The sequence below is a fragment of the Botryllus schlosseri genome, chromosome 12 (genome assembly GCF_051294905.1).
Source record: "Botryllus schlosseri isolate E-star chromosome 12, Bs_hap1, whole genome shotgun sequence".
Taxonomy (NCBI): Eukaryota; Metazoa; Chordata; class Ascidiacea; order Stolidobranchia; family Styelidae; genus Botryllus; species Botryllus schlosseri.
In genome coordinates this window covers 6,771,466-6,797,502 of record NC_137247.1, presented here as the reverse complement: position 1 = coordinate 6,797,502, position 26,037 = coordinate 6,771,466, and the positions used below count along the sequence as shown (strand labels likewise).

Genomic DNA, 26,037 nt, shown 5'->3' with positions numbered 1-26,037 from the left:
AAATCCGGCCCGTAAATTCGGCCACAGGTCACTTCGGCCCTCGGTAAATTCGGCCCGCGGTAAATTCGGCCAGGGTCGTGGGTAACAATAACAGTTACAATAACATTACCTAACTTTAACCCTAATCCTAGTCCTAACCCCAATCCAAACCCTAATACTAATCCTAACCCTAACCGTAACACTAACCCCTACATTACATAACCCTAATCCTAACCCTAACCCCTAACCTCCAAATCACTTGATAATAATATAATTATGTAATTAATTCACATTAATAGTTGGTAATACATTTTTACACAAAATTCTCAGAGGGCCGAATTTACCGATTGAATTCTGCCCTCGTAAATTCGGCAGATGTTCAGCACGTTATCGCAAAGTATTCGAAGAAATAGTGTGGCTGTGATTCAGATTTTTGAAGACACAACTGCCCAGCATTTTGGCATATATGAAATGATGAAGATTATGCCCTTGGAGATGCTGAATATCCACTGAGGACTTACTTACTCACGCCACTGTTATGCCCACTTACTCACACCACTGTTATGCCCAAGAACTTTGACCGAAAAAAGTCACTATTGTGTTCATACATAATGTTATACCCTCTGGCAGTGCGCAATGCTTTCTGTGTTGAAGAAAATATCTCGCGCATTGGCTATATTCCTGGAAGAACCTCAGAATTTCGTTATGACAATAGCCTGCCTCTGCCTTCAATCATAGCAATGCAGACAAGGCGGATGGAGCTGAATTTGATGACATACTGCAACTGGAATCGTTGAACGCACTCGCACGGTATCGACTCCTACAGAGAAATCTGCACGACAACGCATGATCTAGAGATTTTTTTCTAGCTAGCGTTCATGAATATTCTTGTTTGCAATACATTTGATTACATTCCAAAACATACTCGTGCTTTATTGCTTGTGACACGTAAAAATGAGGTAAAATGTGCATTATGCCTTTATGTAAGTTCAAGTTTATAAATTTATGACACACGATAACGAAGTATTTGCAAGGGGCTTGGAAAACTGGAGCTGGAAAACTGGACGTCAACGGCGGATCAAAATTGAATCAAATGTACAAAAGACATGTTTTGACTCTAGACTCGGCTAGCGTCACGTCAGTGTTGTTCAGCATCTTCTATAATTATTAAGTTTGAGACCATGCTCAACTTGTTTCATTATATTCTGCTTTATCACTGATTTCCAAATTTTCGCTGCTCCATAGCTGACTTTGGGCCTGGACTTCGGTGAGCTGTTGGTAGAGATATAACTGTGAATTTCGAACGAATTTTTTAATTTTTATACTGTTGCTATCCATACAAAACTCAATAGTCTATTGTAACACATACTTCTTCAATAAGCCACCTAAAACTACTTGAAGTAGAAGTAGAATTGACTGACTTTAAATCTACTCAAGTAAGTAAGTAGTTTTGAAAACAGTCTTAATTCGTTCGCATGGACTGTCAAAAGCTGCGAATTGAGCTATGCGGAAGGTGCAGGGAGCTTGATTCGTATTGCAGTGTTGGGATGACTCGAGTCATGACTTGATTCGAGTCAGACTCGAGTCAAATTTTTCGTATGACTTGACTTGACTCGAGTCACTTTGGATAAATGACTTGACTTGACTTGACTCGGAGCTTTAAAAATGTGCATTGACTCGCAAAATTTACGAGTCAATTTCAAGTCATTAAGTAAGCGGTGCCACTGTATCTTGTAAATGTTCGGATTGTTCGAGATACGCCGGTGTCACTTGTGAGAACAACCAGTCATTCACTTATTGTACGGTACAAGGTTCCTCAATTGTTAGATCACAAATACATTGACCGCAAAGTAGAAAATTAATCTAAATAGCAATGTGTCTCTCTTTCTTAGACGGCTCAATGCTTACGTTGCCAGTGTTCACATTCACCAATCCTCTTGTATGATTTAAATCGAACAAATATATTGTGTGCGTTTGTATTCTCACTGATGTATAGATGGGTAGTGTAGGCTATTGTACCATATCAATTTGTTTCAACTTCTCGAAGCTTCGTATTAGTTCCTATATTTTGACTGATAAAAACTGACTGTAGGATGTAGCTGTACAGTTACTCACGTACTTTATTAGCAGTTCTACGTGTGTGTGTGAGGGATACACCGTCTTTTTGCATGTATATTTAACTAGATATATTCGTTATTTGATTAAGATAAATGATTAATTAATCTGTCTTTCACACAGCTATAGCAAAATGTAATGACTTTGAATCATCACTCATACTTCGAAAATTCAATTTGACTTGAATTGTGACTTGACTCGTGACTTGACTTGACTTGACTCGACTTGACTCGAGTCACCTCCAAAAAACGAGTGACTTGACTTGACTCGAGTCACCTTTGAAAATCGATTGACTTGACTTGACTCGAGTCAAAATCTGCAATGACTCGAGATGACTCGTGACTCGAAGGTAGTGACTTGATCCCAACACTGTCGTATTGATGCATCCCAGGAGGTATCTATTTTCGACGGAAGAAGCATTCTTTCTCATCATGGGATGCAAATGATAGTATTAATATGAAAATGCGATACTATAACCCTTTGTTTACTAGAAGACCCCGTTTAAGAGAATATCATGACATGGCGGCCTACGCCATATGATAAGGTCCCAGGTTTAGACGAAGAGCAATGCGTAGAAATTGTATCGGATACGGTTTAATCTGTTTGCGCGATTAGTATACGTTAATAACAAATATTGTGGATCGTAAAAGTTATAATTAGTGTAGCTTTATTTTCGGAAAATAGAGGCATTACTACACTAGCTTGCTTTTATGCTCCAACATGCCTGTTCTGCAGACAAAAGAACTGAAATTAATTAGAACTCAAAGTATGATACTCGCAATTGAAGCAGAAATACAAATACCACTTCTAAAAAGCGGAAAATACATTTCATGTCTTTTGTCCATAAAGCTTCAAATGTGATCTGCTAAAACAGGTGTAACGTTGAAAAGAGCTGGATTTTCCAGATTAGCAAGACACGTAATGGGTTGCTAGATTACGATATGATAGGTAATTGCTAGATTGCGAAACGGTATAGTTTCAAACGTTATGGTGAACCACAATTACTGTGATGAAATATTTGATATGGGTGAAAATGCGGTGTGAGCGGAACCGGTACCTAAATTATATTCACTGATACTTTCGTGAAGACATATTTGTCGCTCCGTAACTATACTGGGCGTGAAGCGCAGCAAACTTTCTGGGCTTTACTTGACTTTTATGAATATTAAATGCTGGTGCTCCGTGAAAACAGCCCCAAAATTCCTCAGGCTATCTTTCGTATTGGGGGATTAAACTACTTCTACTTGACAAACTGAAAATAGCGAAAAGTAAGTAAGTAGATCGCAAAGTATTATGAGGTAGAAGTAGAAAAAATCAGATCTACTTGAGTAAGTACCAGAAGCAGAGGAAAACTACTTGATTACTTCCAAAAAGTAGACGTACTTCGTTACTGACCACCTTTTTGATCGAGACCCAGTAGAAATTAGATTTTTACTGCGCATTTTTCAATATTTTGAATGCTATTCTCGAGCCTTTCGAGGGCCGCATGCGGCCCGCGGCCCGTAGTTTGCTCACCCCTGTGATAAAGCAATGTGTTTTCTTGTATTCCGTCCTGAACATATAAAATGGTAGTAGAAACTAAATTATCACCGAAGTGCGGCCTGTTCTACAGCCTTGGGCGCTTCATGCCAGCATGGGTTCTCCTGATACTCTTTAAATCCTTAATCCAATCGAAGTTACATTATGGCATCCTCTGTTGGGGGGCTGCCAGTAAAACTGCACTCAAGCCACTGCAGAAACTACAGCATAAAGTGCTCCGAATCATAGCTAGGGCCCCAAAGGGGCCTGGCTGCCCATCCAATAAGTCGCTGCTGAAGAGATTCGGCGTCCTAAACATAGAAGATATGCGGAAACTAGAAATCGCCAAGTTTATGTATCAGTTTCACTGCGGTCGTTGCCCCGAATATTTCAATGACTTCTTTAACTCTGAATCAAAAGCGCACAAGTACAACACACGCGCGTCCACGTCGTCCAAATATCATATGATCGACCGAAAAGATCATCGCTCCATCAAATATGCCGGACCTGATGTGTGGAACAGTATCCCGCCGGCCATCCGACAGTCGACGAGCATGTCCACATTCAAGTCGAGATACAAGCAATTACTACTAAATAAATACAGTCCATCCTCAAGATTACCGGACCACGACTGACCTATCGATCTCGCTTCCCATGACATGCCGCCCTATTTCTTGTCGCTTTCTTTTTCTATACTGTATTCTTTACTTTCATTCAGTGTGCATGCCTCCTCTTTACTACGCCTAGGCCAAGGTGGGTGTCCGATTCCATTGACAAATCCAAGTCGCTTCGACATCTTCCTGTCTATTCATTGTATCGCATTTTTTGTGGTGTATTGAACTGATAAAATTGCTAATAAACCAATGATGATGATGATGATAGTTATTCTTCGTTGACGCGGGTGTGCCGTTCTGTGCCGGACGCTATTGACTCTGAGGTACATTAGTCGTTGAAATTTGAGGGACAGTGACCGCAATGGAACTGATACATAAACTTGGCAATTTCTAGCTTCCTCATCTCTTCTATGTTTGCTCCGGCGAGCTCGAATAATAACGATCCAGATCCGATTGAGTGCCGGCTGCCGGGTCCCGAATCCGGACCGGGCTGAAGCGGCGTAACATGAGTCATTGAGTCAGTATTTCTTGTCTTCAGCACTAGCAGACGCCGAACCGGAATAGGGGTTGAGACGTTGAAACTTTGCAGGATGTTTTATGCAAGAAGCAGGATAATATGCTTCCACTTCAAGTTCGTGACCTGATATTTACAACATGCTTTACGTAGTCCAAATGTCATTTGCGGTAGGTTCGATAGGGATAGGATTGTGAAATCTGAGAATCCGCAGCCGGTGCAGCCTATATCGTACCGAAATAATGGCCAAGCCAAGGGCATATGCTTTTCATGGAGAGTTGATTTGCATTGAATTAGCATGCAACCTGATCAGTGCTGCTTAGTAATTGTCTCTTTGTTATATTGAAGAATAACCAGAAGTGTTCAAAATACTTTGTCGAGGCTGAAGCATGTCCATACATTTATTTTAAGAGTTAATTGAAGGTGGCTACTTTAAAAATTGAGAAAAAATGTGTGCCAGAAATGTTGCAAATCGCCAAGAAACGATGACGTTTGACTCTTACCACAGACTCCACAGGGATGAGTGGATTGTCACTGTATTAGGGGTACGTTTTGTGAAAATCGTGAGATGCAGTCTGCAGTTAGAATATGATGACTTGCTGAGTTAAATGACTGCTGCTGCTCCTGCTACACCCTCAACTTGAACTTGAGAGCACATGTACAAAACATATAGTGCTCCTTTAAATTATGGCATGAAGCCAAGCATAGACCCGTGCAACCTGTGATGTAGCACTAGACTACTCTAACTGTTACAATGTAGCTGATATCTATGCATGACACCATCAATTCAATACTATCCTAATAATTAGACGAAAAGTTGATGCTGTGGAAAATCAAGGTCTCAAAGATTGTGTTTGCTTTGATTATAACTTTCACTGCTGTTGAGAACTTTATTTGGTTTTATAGTTTAATTTAAAATTTGGAAACAACGAACTCGGCAATCTTTCTGCAGAAGAAAAATCATAGCTCATTGATTCGCGAAACGACCTGTTTTAAAAAATGTTCTTTCCACAGAATACGGATGGATGTGTTTTTCACTGTCCGCTCTGAAATCTATTCTATGATCAGTTCAAAAGCAATCAAAATTATATTACGATTTCCATCTCTGTTGATATAGGAACAAGACTTTTCGGTATTGACTGAAATTAATAGCTCCAAACCTGGAGTGTCGAACTCAAATTGCGTCACGCGCCGGATTCAAACCTTCAAATCGCTCGCGGGTCAGACCAGTTAACTGATTCCAAAATGTTGGTTCCAAATGGTTGATTTTCCATAAAGCCTCGAACCCAGTGGGCATTTTTCGGTTTTCTCAAAATTAAGATGTCAATGTCAACGACTTCCTCAAGGTAACTAGAGTGAAACCGCCACACCGCAGTCAGATGGTTATAATTTGGCATATGAACAATTGAACATGCTCGACATTTGCTTTCTTGAGCGATCAATTAATAGAAGTATTTCCCAACAAAAATCTCAAGTATTTTTCAACCTACTCTGAATTGCTTAGCGGGCCAGATGAAATCCCCTGGCGAGCCGGATGTTTGACACCCCTGCTCTAAACGCTTTAATAGCTTGGAATTGACGACGAAATGCAAGTATATTTGTCAACCATGCAACCTCGTTTCAGAAGTACGGTATATATATGTACATGTAAACAAGCACATCCGTTGCGTTAGCATGTCGAAATTATTTTTTTTCAATCAACTTTTCGTTTGCAAGTGTGCCGCAACCGTTTTATAATTTCTCTAGTCTTTAGGAACCACTAAATTAGGCTACCACTATTTTCACAGTATATAGATAGCATTTCCCAAACTTGGACTTTATCAGCTAAATAGTCAGCCTTATTCTACACTCGTTCTATTATACACTTCTTGCTCCGATTACTTTCATTAATCAACACGCTTAATTAGGCTGTTTTTAGCCTCACAGAGAATCAGATTTTGGGTGACCAGGAGCAGTCAGCAAGGCATTTCGCAAGATGTTAGGGGAGCATAAGACAAGATTCCATGCACGCAAATGGCCGCTGCGTTCTTGAAATTTCCAAATATACTGGGCTATGGTATCATGTTTGCTGATGCTGACAATTCATGTTCCGTCAGGTAACATGAGGCTGTTCCTCCGCTTTTACATCAAACTCTTGGGCTGATATATAGGCTGTATAATATGTTCTTGAATAGGGTTGAGAGCTGAATTCCCTCAGTGTTCAGTTTTAACCCTCCTTCCGCGGTCGGCCTCAGGACCGAATTTTAATGCATTTAGAAAAAGATTCATAAAATCCGAACCACGGGACTTGAACCGACACCCAATATATCGCTGTAATCAGGAAACAGGCGCCCAACCAACTGAGCTACTCTGAGAGCGAGAGAATCAGAGGTGATGCCCCTATATATTGAAGTGTTCTCAACTTTTTGAAAATAAAAGAGAATTTGATTTTTGAATTTGTGACTACGTCATACACGGAGCTGCTCGGGATAGAATCATCGCCTGACTGATTTCACAGCAATATCAGGATTCCAAAACGACCTGAGTGAGGTTCTTACGATAATATAGTCGATTGTAACGAGTGCTGATATACCGATGGCTACAGTTGGCTACAGTGTGTTCGACGCCAGGCGTCTCGCATTCCGCGCACATACACGCGTCGCGTGTTATTGATCGAATATGACGTAGTATGGCGGACGTTGAAATTATTCATTTCACAACGCCGTTCTATGGTAATCGCTTATTCTCTGTACGAGATAGTGTTATGTGTTGAAACGAACTTTGCCGTTGTAAAACAACTATAACTGAATTGGATGAATTGACAAGTAGTCATACATGCAATATGAATACACTGTCTCACTGATATTTTAGTTGGCATTTCAAATCAGTTTATCAAATAATATGCAAGCCATCGACGGTGGTGGTGTAGACAAACGCTTTGAGACAAGGCCTATCTATTGAACAGATAATTGGCATCCACAACCACGTCAGCTATCGCAGAAGATATAGTGGTTTCTGTACCATACGCGCATCGCAGCAATCAGTTTCGAAGTGCTTTCGCGACAGCAGACTCTACATATCTATACAATACATCTATACGCTAACTTGACAGTCGACATTCAGCCATATTATGGCAAAAGAATATAGTATATTGCATGATACAACATATGAAATAATGCATCACGCGTGGAATACAACAGCAAATTGAAATGGTAACAAACCAAATCTAGCACCAACAAATGGAAAACCATGTCATGGGTACAATGATGGCTTCGTATGAAACAATGTAGATGATGTATTATATAGTATATATTGGCGACTCAACTTATTGCAAAGATATATCTTGTTTTGCGTAATCTGAAACTTGAAATCTGCGCTAATTACAACAGCAAAGATATTGCGGCATGTTATTGTTTTGGTAATAACATAGTATCCCCGAAATGAATCATTTCACAACGCGCCGGTATATGTAATCGCTAATCCATCCTTTGTACGAGATAGTACTATGTGTTGAAACGAACTTTGCCGATGTAAAACAACTAGGACTGAATTGGTTGAATTGACAGAGTCATACGTGCAATATGATTACAGTGCTTCACTGATATTTTATGGGCGTTTCAAATCAGTTTGTCACATATTATGGAGCGGTGCGTTTCGTACGCTACCACGGCAAAGATGCGCAACATTTTCACCAGAAAATGTCGTAAATTTGCTGTCATATCAATAGCGGAGATCATGTATCTCACTGAAGATGGTAGTGTTGGTGTATTGGTATGAAAAGCACGAATAATCCATATGCGTAATCTGCAACAGCAAATCCGCGCTAATCACAACGTGGAATGTATTACTAAAACCCACGCATAATATTTCGTAAAATATGTTTACTTTCAATTAGAAATAATCTGTCCTGCGCCCAATGTTAGATATAAGCATTCCAATAGATGGGCGATGACACAGTCCACCGCTGTTTGGAGAAAAGAGCTGCATATGAATTTGACGTCTGTAACGGAGATGTGCTGGTCACGGGCGCTGGTTTATCTCGCGCGCGCACATTCACGCGAGCGCCGCCGCAAGTTGTATTTTGCGCAAAACGTTTTTGTGTATTCAATCGGCATTTTGATGAGGTTATTTCATAGTCTGATAGGTTATTTATGGCTCGACGTATGCGTATTGATACTAGCTATCCATCTGAAATAGATGTAACTTTCTACGACCAGTACAACGCAAGATATTGGGGATTAAGTGAAGCGTGTTCGTGAAAATACAATCCGGGCTCATGCATGAGTCTACCGCGTAGCGAGGGTTAAGCACACTTCCTAAAGCCATCCAATCCCACACTAACAATTGAATATCGCGCTTGTATATTATCTTACTTGTCAACAGATATTTGGTTGTTTAATTTTTATATATCGTCTGTAAGCTACACTCCGTCGAAATTGGTCGCGATGGCTTCTGAAAAACTCTGGGATCCCGAAGAACACGGGCTAGAAAAGAAGTTCCGCCTGACCGACTATACCGGACTGAAAGGATGAGGTTGTAAAGTCCCTCAAAAAGTTCTGCTCAAACTTCTTGAGGGTCTTACCAACGACGGACAGCCTTCACAACGTGAAGGCTTTCCGCAGACGCTACCTACCATTGGCATAGGTCTAGATTCATGTGTAATACCTCTACGATTTGGGGGTCTTTCTTTACTTCAAACTACTGACTTTTTTTACCCACTTGTCAACGACCCGTACGCTATGGGTAAAATCGCTTGCGCCAACGTGCTTAGCGATCTTTACGCTATGGGCGTTACGGAATGCGATAACATGTTGATGCTACTTGGATTGAGTTCAAAGTTTACGGAAGAAGAACGCGACGTTGTAGTGCCTATGATGATCCAAGGATTCCGAGACCTCGCTGTAGAAGCTGGTACGAATGTAACCGGGGGTCAAACGGTTATTAACCCTTGGTGTCTAATTGGAGGTGTGGCGACATCTGTTTGTCAACAAAACGAGTTCATCATGCCAGATCAAGCCGTCGTCGGCGATGTACTTGTGCTGACTAAACCTTTAGGAACACAACCGGCTGTCAACGCGTTTCAATGGATGAATCAAAAGAATCAACATTGGAATAGAATTAAGCACGTTATTTCGGCGGAAGATACGATCAAAGCGTACAGCGACGCTATCTTACATATGTCGAGACTAAACCGTCACGCGGCGAGACTGATGCACGTATTTCAAGCCCACGCGGCTACCGATGTAACAGGTTTCGGCATATTGGGACACGCTGAGAATTTAGCGAAACAGCAACGTAACGAAGTGACTTTCGCCATTCACAATTTGCCGGTGATATCGAAAATGGCGGCCGTGAGCCGAGCTAGCATCGTCAATTTCGGATTGCTGAAAGGAACTTCCGCCGAGACATCTGGCGGTCTGCTAATCGTACTCTCCCGAGAGCAAGCTACCAAGTACTGCCAGCAAATGATCGCCACCGAAGGACACCAGGCGTGGATTATCGGGGTCGTTGAAAAAGGAGACAGGTCTGCCCGAATTATCGGCAGGCCGAGAATTATAGAAGTCTCTCACACGAAACCGGAAAACGCGTTGCAACCAAAAACGCAGGCTCCAGACCCGCACATACCACAGCCCGTTGACCCGAACAGCTTGCCGCAATCATCTAGAAAACGTACTCACGAAATGATGGATAACATCGGCACGCAGCCTCAAGCGTCGGCGTTACCGAATCAGAATAACACGATTCCCATTATGACGACTACTCAACAGGGTATGATGCCGGTGAACACAACAGCCGGATTGGTTCCGAATAATTGTATTATGCAACCGCATGACGGTCAAAATCAAGGGTATCAACAATTGCATTATAATAATCAGTAAAAAATGAAGAGAAAGGGTGTCCGGACGCAGTGTTTTCCGAATGGTTCACAATCCTGGTTGAAAATGTCATATTTTAGGTTACTTTTTGTGAGATTTTAATGCGTAAATGGGTTCCTTCGTATTGATTATTATTTCGGTGATATGGAAGCACGGTTATTGGTTTTTTGGTATTTCAAGTAGAGCTGACAAATACTTGCTAGTATTTTACCTTCAAGTTTGCTTTGCACTCCTTGCTTTACGAATCACTATGCGGGTGTGAGCAGCCTGCCGTAGCTGATTTGAAAGCATTTGTCGTTGCTTTTGATCACAAAGTTTATGAATACCTGTATCTGAAACGGTAAATGTGCTGTAGTGCAGGGGCGAGATGCTTTTTGTGATTTGAGAGTACAACACGTTCTCTTTTGGTCATTTTTTGCTTGCATATTGTAGTGAATTGTGTTATGCGTGGCCGCACATGTTCGAGTATCTGGATGATAATTTTCAAATTGAAAACTGTTTTTCCAGCTTTCTGACAAATTTGATTTGGTGGTTTGGGAGAATAGGCAACATGCGTTGAGCGGAGTGCGAATCATGGATGGCGGAAATGATGGTGGGGCACAGCAGTCATTGAGTGAAAAATATCGCTATCCTGTTTGTGAACTACCTGATCTCATGTCGTCAGATCAAGTGGATAGGTCAGATTCACAGGAATTCGATGTGATTTCTGATGGAGTGGAAGTGGCATCCATTTCGGAACATGATCGCACATTATCTTCCGACTCGGACTCGGAAGCCGGCGAATATTTTCACTCTAAACCGCAATCTCATAAACTGATTGATTACAGTCGACAAACAAACAGTCAACAAACACAGGTTCAACCGTCTGAAATCAAATACCTATGCAAACATTGTGACTATGCGACGATGAGTTATTCCAACATAACGTGTCATTTCGAGTACGTGCATCCTGGCATCACGGTATATGGAGAGCTGCCTCAACACTACAGGATGGTGTGTAAGCGTAGACGAGTCAGAAAAGTGCCGTTTCTGTATTTCTGCCAATACTGCAACTACATCACTTTGAATAGGACTCGTTATATATTGCACAGCAGAAAGTTCCACGCGAAACGTAAAGCAAACCCGAGCAAACAAGGTTCGTCTGTCACGACCGGCGCTAACAGGAAGTATTTAGAAGCTCTCTGTCTTGCTAAAGAAGAACCGACGAAAAGTAAAGTCAAGGCCCGCAGGCTGCTGTCAGTATATCATCCTAGCTCGGCTGTTTTACAGATGCAAAAAATGTCGTGTGTGGTGTGTAAAAAGCTGTTTTTGGACAGCCGTTCTTTGGTGGAACATTACGAATCGCAGCATCCGCGAGATGGGACGGGAATAGATGATGTCGCCGAGAACTTCAAGTGTCAGATGTGCGATTGGACGTGCCCCACTCAACTAGGATTACATGAGCATTACACTGAATCTCATCTCACAGATTTAGATGATTCCTCGCACACGCCCGATTCACCTTCCGTGCTCCGTATCAAAAGACGCAAACGTACCAAAACCGACGACCGCGACTCGTTGCACGATTACCTGGACAAAGTTGATGCATCGCTTCTATCCGTGTTGAATTATTTCGGCAACGCGTCCGAATGTCACATTAGTACATATCACATTCCATGTGTTGCGTGTGATTTCTCCTCGGTGAATCTGTTATCGTTATTGAATCATTATAAACAATATCACGACGGCTGCTATCCTAAAAAGTTTGCGTTGTTTTTGTTGGGGAAGTTTCAGATCCACGTCAAAACTATTCTTGTATCGCCGTCCACCGCCAAATACATTGAGGCCGAAGACGGGGGGTGGTTGATTGACAACCATGGGATTTTACAGTGCCACCAATACAGATGTAGAATTTGTGGATTTAAATGTGATTGGCTCGCGCAGATGTTGGCACATCATAAAGTCGAACACAGTCATACGCAATTCTCTTTACATAACGTCCAAAGGAGTCGTGCATCTCCGTCGGACTCTACCTATTCTTCCTTTCTTCAATGCTCTATATGTTACCGAGTTGTTTTCACTGGAGTAGCAATGGCCATGCACTACAGAGAAGTACACAGTCAGCACAGTTATCAATCCGAAATGGTCCTTATCAGTATGGAGGAGATGAAAACTTGTGATCATTGCGATTTTGTCGGGAATCTAGACGCGTTGCAGTGGCACTACCTCGACAAGCATAACATTGGTAAAATAGATTGGTCCAGTTTAATCGAAGCTGCCCAAATAAAGTACGAGGATATGAGATGCTGTATCTGCAAATACACCCCTTCTGACGACATGGACTTGATCGCACATTATCAAAAGCGGCATGCGGCTGAATCAACTACTTTTACCTACTCATCCGCCGATAACCTCTACTCGTGTTTGCTTTGCTGCTCGGAAATGGTATCTCTGCGTGAAATTACAAGTCATTGTGATCGTTGCTTGAGCGCGAAGCCGGAATCAAACGAAAAGAGAGTACGATATTCCACCTGCGTGGATTGCTCGCAAGTTTTCAAAAGGCGTACACCCGACAGCACTATCTGGCGGCATGTGGTACAGCATCATTGTGGTAACACTATTCCCTTCAATGTGTATGATTTGGAACCGCACACGTTGCGGTACGGATTTTGGGATGTCGGTGATACAAATTTTGTAATTCCAAATTTGCCCGCTTCCACTGATGAGCTCAATTATTCTCCTGATTCACAGAGTTCTGAAAATCAAAACTATGCCTCGTCCGAAGAATCTTATCGTTGTGATAGCGCGGAGGAAAAAATAACGATAAAAAATGTAAGAGGTGCTTCCGCAGACTCGTCTTCGAACGAGGACGCGAAAAAGCGAAGTCCTGTCGTCGCTCTTTACGATCTGAAGAACGATAACGCTTTGAATAAGAAGATCTACAAGCATGTGAGTAACGGAGTGAATATTTCAAGCCAAAACAGGTGCTCACGTGCAGGTGTAGATTCCGAGGCGGGGAATGCACCTCGTGTTACCGGTTTCAATCATTTTAATACCGGAGAGGATATCGAATCTGTGAACGTTTGCAAGGGCGAGCCGGTGACACCAAGCAAGCCTGGTGAAGGTTGTTTTCTCAAAGTTCGCAAACTGAAGTTGGAAAATGACTCTACTGTGTTGACGTTATCTCCTGATGACTGCGCAACTGATTCTCTTCGGGTAAATATGGATTTAAAAGTGCTGTCCTCGAGCAATGGCGTTGAAAGTGTAAAGACCGAACCGGCGGAAGTACAGGAGGAACCCGGAAAGTGCTTCGTCATTTGCAAGTTCTGCTTGGAAGGCTCGGTCCAACGTGAAGAATTTGAAAGACATATCGCCCGCGATCACGGCGTCTCGCTAGGCGTCAGATGCTTTGGATGTGACGCTACTTTTGCGGACCGGTCCCGCTGCGTGTGGCATCACAAGCACATCCACGGTGTCGAGTTGGACGTGGGGACAGTTCTCAATTTTTTGCTGGAGGATATCGGTCGTGGCGAAGACGGGAATTATGTCTGCTTGTGGTGTGGGTTTATGAGTTCGACAAAGTTAATGGTATTGAATCATCTCAATGTAAAGCATGTTATGTCCGCGACTGAAAACAGCCAGTTTGAGAATGGTTCTCATATCAAGTTTGGAGCGTCAAAGCGTGCTCATGTCCAGTCTAGAGCGATGAAGCGTGCATATATCGAGTCTAGAGCGAAGGTGCATGCTCATACGGAGTCTGGAGTGACCATGCGTACTCGTGGTATGGAGTCAGATAGACAGAATTTGATATCTAGCCCATCGTTGAGGAGTCGCACACAAGCAGTTCCGAACGCGTACAGCTCGGATTCTTCTGACAACGATCTCGAATTCACTGCGAAATCGTGTTATAGAGATTTAGAAAAATCTGAAGCATCTCCCGAAATTTCTTTCGTCCAGTCGCGAGAGTGCGGTTGCGGAACTGAGCCATGCGTGATTCGGGATTGTGGCGCGCAACGCCCGTACCTGTGTTCGCTGTGCAAGGCTGGGTTTTCATGCCCCGCCGCTTTCCTGAGTCACTGTCAGGCACGGCACGAGGATTTGGGCGCAGTGCGGCGTGTGTCGAATCGCGTTCTGCAGTTGTGCGGGACATCTGGCATGAGTACGGCTAGAGAAAGCTTTTCTGGCTTGAAGGATAGGAATAATCCCAAGGTATGTTTGATAGCTGGACACTGATCGAAGTCAGAATTTTGAGCCAATATATTATGCTGGTATAAATGTGTCATTTTTCTATTAGTACAGGAGTACTTACCGCGGACCCCTAAGTCTTTTGTGATGACTGTAAAAATGCCGTCAATTTTGTCCAGCCCACTGTCACTGCCTGGTTACCAATTGGAGTGCAATTATTAGTGTTGGTATCGGTAGTGCGACTATTGTATGACGTGTGGTTAGCGCCGAAAATAAGACAAAATAAGGATGTAGGTTAGACGGATCTTATAAGTATGGACAATTTAGTTGCATAGATGTAGTTTCAACATAAGCCTTTCATGGCCCTTGTAAGTAGTCCGCGAACCCCCTAGGGGTCCATGGACCCCAGATGTAGAACCGCTGGGCTAGTAGCTACTTTTAATATGTCGGTTTGATGTGTATATGAGTGTCAAACTTGACAGGGCAAGGAACTAGTGCTTCCATTCAAGCAGGCGTATGTTGTAGTTCCGGAAACAGCTTCTCTGCCGAAAACTGAACTACCGTACTCCAATAGGCCCACCACTCAGACATTGCTGATGACTCTCTCATTTGAAACAGTTAGAGGAGTGATGACATCCTTGGACTGGCCGATAAATGTTATCCTTTGATAGTCGATATCATTTGCACTGGCCTGGATCGCCAATATGTTGGGGCAGGCACTAATTTTCAGCTTTCACGCAGCATGAGAAGTACTAGTAGGTTTTCTCTGCTTGTGCGAACTTTTGGGTTTCTTATTTAACGGCTTCCATTGCAGCAAGCCAATACTTTTATTGATTTAGTTTGATCCACATTTGCTTATCTACCTCGTCATACTCCGATAGCTGTGTGAGCACATTCATATAAAACTGCTGGTGCTTGATAGCTTATCTCCGTTCCAGTTGTAAATTATTTCCCACGTTTCCCCAGTGGCAATACTCTACGATGCTGACTTGTCACCTTTTCAGGTGGTATTAATAGAAAGAGTTCAAATCTTGTGTTTGCTAACAATGTCACCGACTGTGCTTAATTGCCATTTGTATGGTGTGGCCAAATGTAAACAATGCTAGAGGTAATTTAATCCCTTGCTTGTAGAATGTATACATAGCCTCAAACAGCAAGGGTGCTCAATTTTGTTGTTCGTATCTTGCAATATATGACGGGATATTGTAATATTTGTGGTTATGTATCGGAGAATTTGAAACTTTGAACAAAGTAGCGTGTGGATGTACTCTTTACGTTTCTTCAGAGCATATTCCACAAACACCACTGGTGCTGCTGTCAATGCGTCGACGCCTTCAATTCTCTTGAAGATTTGCACCAACATTCTCTTGAAAAACATCCTGGAAGTAGAGTATGACACAAACCGAACGTATTGGGTCCTGCGACTTTGTGAATTATACAAACAATATTGCCCGTTCAGATGCTGCTATGCAAGCATTGTGACTTCTTCACGATGGTAGAGGAAGAAATTGTCGATCACGTGGACGTGCACTCTAGCTTTGCGGACAGGTGTGAATTTATCTACCGATTTTTGCTTCTAGCCGGAATATTGCTGGCATTTATCAGTTCTCTGTTGTGCGTTTTCATGGAATGTGGATACGACCACGGCTTTCTGATCTGGTCAAACTAACTAAGGTGTCTGATTCAACCAGGGTTGTAACCAAGTCATAAGGTTTCGAGTCACAAGTCAATCGAATCACTTTTATAGTTTTGACTCGAGTCAAGTCCAAGTCAGCTAGTAGAGAGTCGGGTCCGAGTCATAGTGTTTTTACTGGAGTCTTAGTCCAAGTCATTATGTTCACTGTTCAGTTTTCTGTTCATTCCGGCTCAATCCACTTTCTCAACTCTGCTCTAGTGATATAGAATGGCTCGCATTCATAATATAGTACTTTTCCTTGGTCCTAACAGTTTCTGGCCCTATTTTCCAAGTATCAGGACTGATAGACGAAATACCAATGATGTGGATACTTTACTATTCTTCGAAGTCTGTCTTGTCCGTGCCACTCTCGAGTCATATGACTTAGTATGAGTCATGCACATTGCACAATGAGCCAATACAAAAATTGACTCGAGTAAAGTCACCAAAAAGTCATGACTGGAGTCGAGTCAATACAACCCTGGATTCAACTGTCAAGACTAATTCTTATCATGGTTGTAACCAAGTCACAAGTCAATCTTACTTTGATAGTTTCAAATCGAGTCAAGTCTAGTCATTTTCAATTCGCCATCAAGTGTTGAGAATGGAGACCGAGACCAATTCATGCTGTTTAGTGTTTATTACTGTTGAGTCTCGAGTGTAAGTCCTGTTCAACTCATGTTTTGTAACTCTGCTGACGTGAAACAAATCCCCCACATGCATGACATAGTCATTTGTCTTATCCTTATCCGGAGATCATCAGTAAATAAGTACTTCTACTTTGTCAAAGTAGCCTACTCGGTAGATTTTGCCCAGTTGCACTACTTCCTCAATCATTTAAAAACTTTGGACTACTTTTCCTTCAGAGTTTCAGTTTTATTTTGCCACACTAAGCCTAGAATAATTCTTTCTACTTAATGGGAGCCGTTACCGCTACTTGGGTGCAAACGATGACAACCTTGACCTTCACTCCTAACGGGATTATTCAAACAGATTAAAGACAGTATCCTGCCCGATTTGTTATGAGTCATGCGAAATGACAAGTCGAGTCAATTCACAACGTGACTCAAAATGAGTCGTTTTCCGTCTTCAATAATATGGCTCGAGTCTGGTCATGACTCAATTCATTGCAATCTGCAACCCCGATTCTTATGCTGCGTCGGTTGTGTATAATACTCAACTTCAAAACCATACTTTATTATACGAAAATCCTCATTTAAAGGGTTGTTTTTCTTGCCTGATCTAACCATACGGTGTATCTTGCAGCGCTGGCTCGCACGAATTTGAATCTGATGTTGCGGTAAGTGACCATTTCTTCTCGTTATGAACAGTTTGCATTGAATTGATGTCTGTTCGTAGCGCGAACGTTTTTGACGCTTCTATTTAGGATACCGGGGATTTTGAGTGGGTCCGTGTGAAAGGACCCGCTCTGAGCGCTCGAAAAACTATTCGCAGTGGAAACCGCTTGATACCTAATCAAGCAAGTCCTCGTCCATCTCTTCACGGCTCCAGCTGCTCGGAAACCAAATATTCTCCACCGTAAGTTTGATCTACTTCTATCCCTATTTTCGTGGGATGAGTCCTTCATTACAGTTAGTAACAGAGATATTAACTATTCGGCATTTGTGACATTGACACAAATAGGAAGAAGCCCCCTGAAAAGTGAACCCATGTTTCAATATTGTCGATACGCGGTTATCGAGTTGACATGTGTAACGTTCATGATAATATTTATATTTATACAATCGACTTACGTAGTGAACGCGCAGTCGTGCGTGTACATGGCGAAGTGGGTTATTTTGTTCTCCCAACAACACTGATTTGCCATAAATGTTAAATTGTTCATTCTAATGTTTTCGTTCTGCACAAAAAGTAAATTTTAAAAGGCTTTTAACACTATGTTGATGCACAGATCATTTTGTGCATCTGTAAACTATAGTAGCCTAATGCATTAGACTGTGTGTATTAGGGTGGATTTTTGTTTTTATGGCTGGGTGAAAATTTGCCAATTAGCATATAAGCGTTCCCCAGGTTAGTAAAGGTTAAGTACCAGTGCAATATACATTGTCAGGACTAAAACTATAAACGGGTATCTCTAATTCTCTAACATGGTTTTATCTATAGACACAATTAGTAATATGATAATTATTTGACATGTTACAGGTATTTCTTTACTGGTGCATGCAGTAGGCTTCACTTTAATTTGAAGTCTGTTCTGCTTGAGTTATCTCTCTGAAGCCTGATGTTCGATTTGAGGCGTGTTACCTTGCTTTGTGTTGTAGGTCGTTGGACGATAGCACGGACGACATCTTGCTCCACATCAAAAAGGAGTTGTCGACGCCGCAATTATCGTGCAAGTTTTGCGATTACACCTGCGACGATTTGGAGTCTTTGGACGGTCATCTCGCGAATTTTCATAAGGTCTCATCAGATCTTTCTCAATTGTTCATCCCGAACTTCTAATTAGTGGCAGTGATTTGAAAATGTATCCCGTACAACCTTCATTTATGTACGATCAAACTGCAACTGAGTAAGAAACTAATACTTTCGGTTTCAATCAAACAGTAGTTTTGAAAACGCACCACATTATTTCTAATTGTCAATCTTGTAGTCTTGAAACAGCCTTTCGATTTCTTGAACTTAAGCTGTAACTGTACTGTATGTACCAACAGATTGTGAAAAACCTGAAGTTGGCAGTTCCCGAGCTAGAAGCGGATTTAAAATGTCGAAAAACAGGTAAGGTCTTTGGCAAGGTCGAAGTCTTCGTATATCGGATATGACTAAACTTTACAATTCTCAACTAGCACTTATCTTTCAATGACAAGTCCTTTCTGTCAATAGGTGTTTTCTCATTTTGTGGGAGATACTGGTGTGCTGCCCAAATTGTTGAAAGTCTCGCCGTATTTTTCGACGGTAATATAATGGCTAATATAATTAGCCATGAAAATAAATGAGCTTTAAGGCCAGTATAATACCGTGTGGCGCCAAACAACTTTTGTAATTGTCTATTTGAACGCGATTGTTACTATATTGTAATGTATATGCTAAGTTACAGTATGCTAGATTTGGATGATTTCTAAGTTCATCCCAATATAGCTCGTATTAACAACAATGCGCTCAGATTTGTTTCAATACGACCAGAGCTGAAAAGTTCACCCACCGAGTCGAGCGATGCAGTGGTTTTATCCGACTCCGATGAAGACCTGGAATCCGCCGACACTCCGACCACTTCTCGCCACGGTTTCAGAGGATATGTTACAAACTTGACGTGTCCTTATTGCGGTTTTGAATCGTATTCTACTAACCAATATAATGTCCATATTGAACGGCACGCGCCGTAACTACATGAGGTATGCAAGCTTGTCGCTGGAGTGATGCGTGTGCATGTGCAACATGCCATCCATCCTATTACTAACCAGTTTTGTTGATAAATCGCAGCACAGTTCTTGATTTTCTTGAACTTTCTTATTTTTACTGATATGGGTAGTATAGCAACCTGTCATAGTAATGCTTCTCGGATGTGCTGCCTTCTTTCACACTTATATAATTGGAGTTGGCTGCTGGTTATCTACGAGGTGTACGTATGATGTGGCTCGATGTCATTTCTGATATTAATCTTGAAAGTTCGTTGTTTCCTATTAGCTAATATGATTTTAACCTAGATTCTAACCTGTTCTCCGCTTCCTTTTAGTTATATTTCACAATTCATAGCGGACCAACTATATTTCTTGTCTTTAATCTTGGCGCTCATTATGGCATTCTAGGCCTGGCTGTTTGACAGAACTCTGACCCACAAGTGACTGATTGTGAATCGAACCAAATCTGAATGCCTCTCGTCATCATTTTTAGTCGCAGTTACCTAGTGCCTAGATTTTGAATTTGCCTGATCTGATTTTTCGCTTCTTCAGTATTGTGTAATGCGTAGTACGTCAACTATCGTCCTAAGATGCGGAAAAGTTCCTGTTTCTTACACAGTATGTTTGTAAATTTCTTAGACTGCAATTTGATCCTCAGTTCTTATAGATTTTAAATTCGTAATCTTATTTTATATATTCTTGCCTACAATTTTATATAGATTTCTATTCAGCATAATCTTGCGTGCCAATAGCAATAATAATTAACCAGACCGATGCTTCACAGTTGAAAATTGTGGATGCATGCGTTTGCCTGAGCAGTGAGCAATTTTTTTACATCAAAATTTTGATACCTTTCAATTAAAAACATCAAATTTATTGCGGCGTCGATACTGGTGGCTTTCGGTGTCAATTCTTTCGTGAAATAGTGCCAAGTAGAGAGAAATACTAGCAGAGTTTTCTTCAATATTCTATATGTACTTATGCCATTGGTGCCGGAGAGATGCCTCCAGTAGTCGGAGCTGTGTTATGTTTTTTACAACTGACATGGTACAAAGTTGAATCCTTACGATCCAGGGAGCAGGGGGCGATATGGTGTGGTGGTATAATCCACAGGTGCGACACCAATGGATTGCGCGCGTTCGACTCCGACCGAGGTCGACTCCATAATTCCTGCCTGCGTGTTGGAGGTTCATCTCGGCTCCTCGCCACCTCATCCGTGTAAGCGGTGTCTTATAAAGCCTAGAAGTGGCCGTGTTACAGGTCGGCAACTACAGAAGAAAAACGAAGGAAATTGGCGCGGTGTAAATGACCAACAGTAGTCGACGAACACCAGGAGTACCGCAAACAACGATTCAGGGACTTGTGGTCAGCGGAGGCATAAAAGAAAATAGCGAAAACCTTGTGATTGTGATTATTTATGACTAGCCTAATGAATGATCTTAGAGAACATATTCCTATTTAAAATTACGCAATTTACATATTATTGTTCACAAATAGGGCGAAAGAAGGAGGTATAGGCAGTGGTGGCCCTGCGAACGGGGGGTCCCCTATAAGTATCTATCCGTAACATTTTGCATGTGTGCAAGGATAGACTACATCAAAACTAATTAATTCTACCGCATGCAGAGACGTGATGATTATCGGAATACGGGACTTTTCTAACAAATGCAGTGATTTGATGATGATTGACACATCTGTACGGAATCATATTCTTGCTTGGTGCACGGATTTCCATGTTTATTCGTCATTCTCCTTGAAAAAATCGCAAAATCCAAATAGGGAGCCCCGGGCGACTGCCCACCTCGCCCACCCCAAAAGCCACCACTGGGTATAGGAAACGGGCCAACTTGTGGTATGTAGGCTACATTGTAGGTACAATTACATTGATGAGGTGTACGAAGATAGCACCTGTTTGTTCGCAGTGTCAATATATAGCTGGTAACAATTAAATGCAATCGGTATATTAGGCTATATAGGCGAAGCACCGGAATCCCCTCAAAAACTCCAATTAATATGAAATCCGCGTTGCTATGTACTGTACAATGTCTGCTCAGTGAAGGACTTTGAGTCATGCATATTCTCGTTGCAAGGAAACGGTGCGTTATCGAATTCATACACTGACGGTGTGGTACGTGGTTTCAACTTATATTATTATAGTCGTGGCTCAATTTCCGGTTTGAAGATATTCCGTGGCCCACCTCTAAATTTGGCAAGCTGATTACTGCAGAAAAGTTAAGTGCCTTCGTTCTGAGCTACTCACTTACGACCTATATTAGGGTAGGGAAGCTGGTTTCTTAAAAAACTCAGCGCCTTCGCCCAGACCAGTGGTTCTTAACCTTTTTTCGTCCAGCGCCCCCTTTCAAAAATTATCGTGCTCCAGCGCCCCCCTCAACTTCATATTGTAAGGAATGTAATAAAGACAATGAGTAAGTGGGAGGGCCGTAACAGCACTTCGTCAACCCCCCTAAAAACGATTGCCTTGCGCACCCATAGCGTGATAAACCGAACTTCTGAGGGCTTCGCCCCCACGAACCCCATATCGTGATTTTGATGGTCAGCAAAGTTTGTGTGGCCTGGTCGCCCTAGGTACCAAAATTTGCTATAATGCATGGTAATTACATTTATAAGTCGCTATAAACTTTTTATCCTCTCAGCCCACGTAATCAGATTTACCAGTAGCACTGAGTGAGCTGTTGTATAGGAAAATAAGGGGCACGTAATTAATAATTAAACATATTCGGGCGTTCCCGCAGGTACAATTATTCGTTACCAGGGCCGTAACAGCACTTCGTCAGCCCCCCTCCCTAAACATAAAACGTTGGTCCTGGGCCCCCATCGGGTGATAAACCAAACTTCCGGGGGACTTCGCTCCCAGACCCCCATTAGGCTGTCCGCTATTTGCTGATAGCCTATTAGGTATCTACATTGGGTGTACATTTACTGAGGCAGCTATTCTCGCCTAGTCGCGCGAAGTGCGAAAAATTTCACTAATTAATGATTGAATTGGTCAATATCATCGGGAATTGCATGTAAATTGAGATCAATTTTTATCCTCTCTCTGCTCACGTAAACACATTTACCGGTAGAGCTGAGTTAGGTGCAATGTTCCCTTTAAGCTGCGCACGTGCGCAGTGCTGACACGGTCTCTGCGCACAGAAAATCTACGTTGCGCACAACAAATCCGGAGTTATTACCTTTTCTTAGTCGTTACGCACTGTTGTCCAAGGGTCAGCGCAGTGAGTTGTTGAGTGTGCGCAGACTCATCAAAACTTAAAGCGAACATTGTAAGGTTTCTTGGAAACTGTAGGGCCCGTTACCAATAATTAAACATATTCGGGCAGGCGAACCCATTGGTATGACCTCGTTGCATGATGTTATTTCGTGACCCCCTGTCTGCAATATCAAAAAATATAGAATCGCTCAACGGTGATATCGCCCAACAGGAATATCCCTGTCGCCCAATCGTACTAAACTAAAAGACGCACACGATTTCAGATTGGTATTTCTTCACTGACATATAATTTTTCCCTGCCAGATGGAATTCGTCTTCTGGGGTTCAGATTTCCAACACAGGAACATTCGGTGTCAGTCATTTAGGCGCCCATGGACAATTAAACCTATATGTATTTTGAAGGCTATATGTAACGAAGTTTTCGGTGTTAATTTGCTCTGAATACTCATTAAGGATATGTCCTTTCACCACATCATCTACTGCGAAGCCATTTTTCTCCAGCGCCCCCCATACCGCCCCCCTGAGCCCAGCGCCCCCCATATCGCCCCCTGAGCGTTTCCGCCCCCCTTCAACATCGCCAGCGCCCCCTGGGGGGCGCTGGGGGCAAGGTTAAGAACCACTGGCCCAGACGTTACTCGCGACCTGTTCGGGAATCTTATTACTAAACAAATGGACTCCTATTTGAAAACCCCAGATTTGCATGAATTGTTTGTTGCAACGCTCAATATGTTTAGGTAGTGCAATGCACAATTGTACAACACATGCACATATTGCACATAGTACATACATTTTTAGCTGATGTCGTTGTAATGTTGTTTCTTGTCAATACCTATATTGCCTACCACCAATAATGGATATGCAGCACCTTATTCTTTCGTCGCCTGCGTGCAAAGAGTGCTAAAATCCGCTATTAATGTGATACTATCGATAGTGATACGAAACCAGATCCCAAAAGAATAGGCTAACTTTATTCATGTTTGTAAATCTGACTTCAATGGAGTGAGGCTCCCGAAAAACGCACCCGCCGCTCTTCGCTGTGGCGATGTAACGTGCAAAACACAAGCCAAACTAGTGGTTTTGAAGTTTGCGGCGAGACGTCATCAACCTTTGTTGATCTCTCGCATCACCTGAGAAAGTAGACAACTTGACTCCTACAACTATATGGTGGGTGGTTGGTTGTACTGTCCATATGACCACCTGAGGTAGTTTTTTAAAATCGAAATCTTGAAATGATAAAGTTATCAATAATCTGAATTCAACAGAAACGACATTACTTTGGGGCAGATTTATGTCACTTGAAATGTTTCTTCGTGCTCTGTGCGATTTAGTGTCACATTCACTGGTCCATCACCCTCGCAAAACATACAATCAAAAATTATTAAAAATAACCATCATTTACTGAAATAACTCTTGTTGTAATCACAATTATATGAGAATTTATAATACGTAATCAGCTTCCAAAATAGGCCGTGAGTAAGTCTAGGAAAAGTTGCTTGTCGTTTTTCAGTAATAAGCTTATCAAATTCTGAGCTGGGTTACAAAACGCATTTTCAAAATAGAAATGGAGTCGCGAGCTCGCGACCATAAAAAGTTGAAAACCACCGGATGTGCAACCTGCTGGTGCGGATCTGCATTTAGGCTCATGAATAGTCTTATCCGTGTGACATGACGTGACTTAACGATGTATAATTCCGTTCCCTGTATTTTCGAAGTCATCATCATCCACCAGCTCTACCGCTATCTATGATCATGTGGGCGGAGAAATTAGGATCAAAATTATTTAAATAAATTATTAAATATTATAAATCGATTTCATTCACAAAATTTACCGACCAGGTGCATACAGAAACCAGATGTATATAGTAAGGTACCAGAAGTTGCATCGATTACCCCATGGTGAGATCAAGATCAGTGTTTATTTGGACAGGTTGGGCCTGAAAAATGTTGTTTCGATCCTGGTTACAACACATAGCCACGCAAGTGCACCGACCTAACATTATAGCCAATGTTGCCACTCTAGGTTACTGGAAAAACACAAGATTGTGTCGCGAAAAAACACTAGATTGGCAAAAAAAACACTAGATTAGTAAATTGCAGGAAAACTTTGCCGTTGTCAAGTAATCATGATGACCAAGGTACAAATCCATAGATAAGAAGTGTCCCACACGTGGATTCGATACATATGCATGATATAGGCCTACTGCATGATTATTCAACGAAAATTGATGAAACGAATTGCTATACTGCAACGAAAATTAATGGAACGAATTCAACAGAGTAAGAAAAAATCAAATATTGTCGCTTTCGAATTGTACGGCATCATAAAAATTATCTTTCGATTGTACACCTTTGATCAAACATAAGTATCTTATGTGTGGCATCTTGCTCACTACCATATATCTTCAACCAAACAACGGGGAGGTGTCCTCGTGCAGCATACTTCATTTCCATGCATGCAGCGGAATGTGGCAATGCCAAGAGATTCGTCATGAGCTTCCCCAGTAGCCTAAAGGGAATTTTGATTCACCGAATCCATTGCGCACATATTTCAATTTTTGCCAAAATTCTGTTGGAGGGCACTGACTGCAGCTCATTTTGCGAACTTGCCAAAGCAGCCCATTCTTCCGACAAATCATCAAATTATATCACAGAGGGAAATTGCGCAGCTAGAGGAACAATTGATTTTATTTTTCTTTGTGTTGACAAGGCTGTTAACGGATTCAATACACCCAAGTACGAAAGTATGCTGTCCTCGGCAAATGAAAATCTTGCTCGAATCTGCAGAGTGAGTTCAACAAGAAACGACAGAGCATTAGAGCGAAATCGCTCATTTTTTCCGAGACTTTCGCTCATAAGTACGGATTCAGAGCGCACCCTGTTACGTAATGATTGCTTGCTACTGCACCACCACATAGAATTGTTGAAAACAAACACAGCCAGAGACACCAAATCGGCTTATGAGCGATACATTTGGCGTAAAATTTAGTAGTCTAATGTTAGAATATTCCTTGTTCG

General features: G+C 41.9%; 1 protein-coding gene, 1 long non-coding RNA gene and 1 pseudogene across 3 annotated transcripts in view; 2 read left to right on the top strand and 1 right to left on the bottom strand.

Moving 5' to 3' along the window:
* LOC145451821 (uncharacterized) overlaps positions 1 to 26,037 on the bottom strand; it is a 176,377-nt gene that overhangs the window by 114,732 nt on the left and 35,608 nt on the right. The gene's annotated exons all lie outside the window — the stretch shown is intronic.
* LOC145451803 (selenide, water dikinase 1 pseudogene) lies at positions 9,075 to 11,102 on the top strand (annotated as a pseudogene). The gene has a single exon (XR_013919047.1). The product of XR_013919047.1 is annotated as a selenide, water dikinase 1 pseudogene (transcript).
* On the top strand, positions 11,169 to 20,666 carry LOC145451793 (uncharacterized). Its single transcript, XM_080330026.1, has 8 exons — positions 11,169 to 14,783; positions 16,045 to 16,149; positions 16,219 to 16,307; positions 17,701 to 17,734; positions 17,822 to 17,973; positions 18,717 to 18,855; positions 19,107 to 19,170; positions 19,576 to 20,666. The coding sequence occupies exons 1-8, from the start codon at positions 11,169 to 11,171 to the stop codon at positions 19,773 to 19,775; spliced, it is 4,398 nt and encodes a 1,465-aa protein (XP_080186152.1). The 3' UTR covers positions 19,776 to 20,666.

What these genes read in the sequence shown, in the direction of transcription:
- LOC145451793 (XM_080330026.1), top strand. Translation starts at nt 11,169, where the DNA reads ATGGATGGCGGAAATGATGGTGGGGCACAGCAGTCATTGAGTGAAAAA. An exon ending in ATCTCGCGAATTTTCATAAG is followed by an intron (nt 18,856 to 19,106) that starts GTCTCATCAGAT and finishes ATGTACCAACAG; the next exon opens with ATTGTGAAAAACCTGAAGTT. An exon ending in TTTAAAATGTCGAAAAACAG is followed by an intron (nt 19,171 to 19,575) that starts GTAAGGTCTTTG and finishes CAATACGACCAG; the next exon opens with AGCTGAAAAGTTCACCCACC.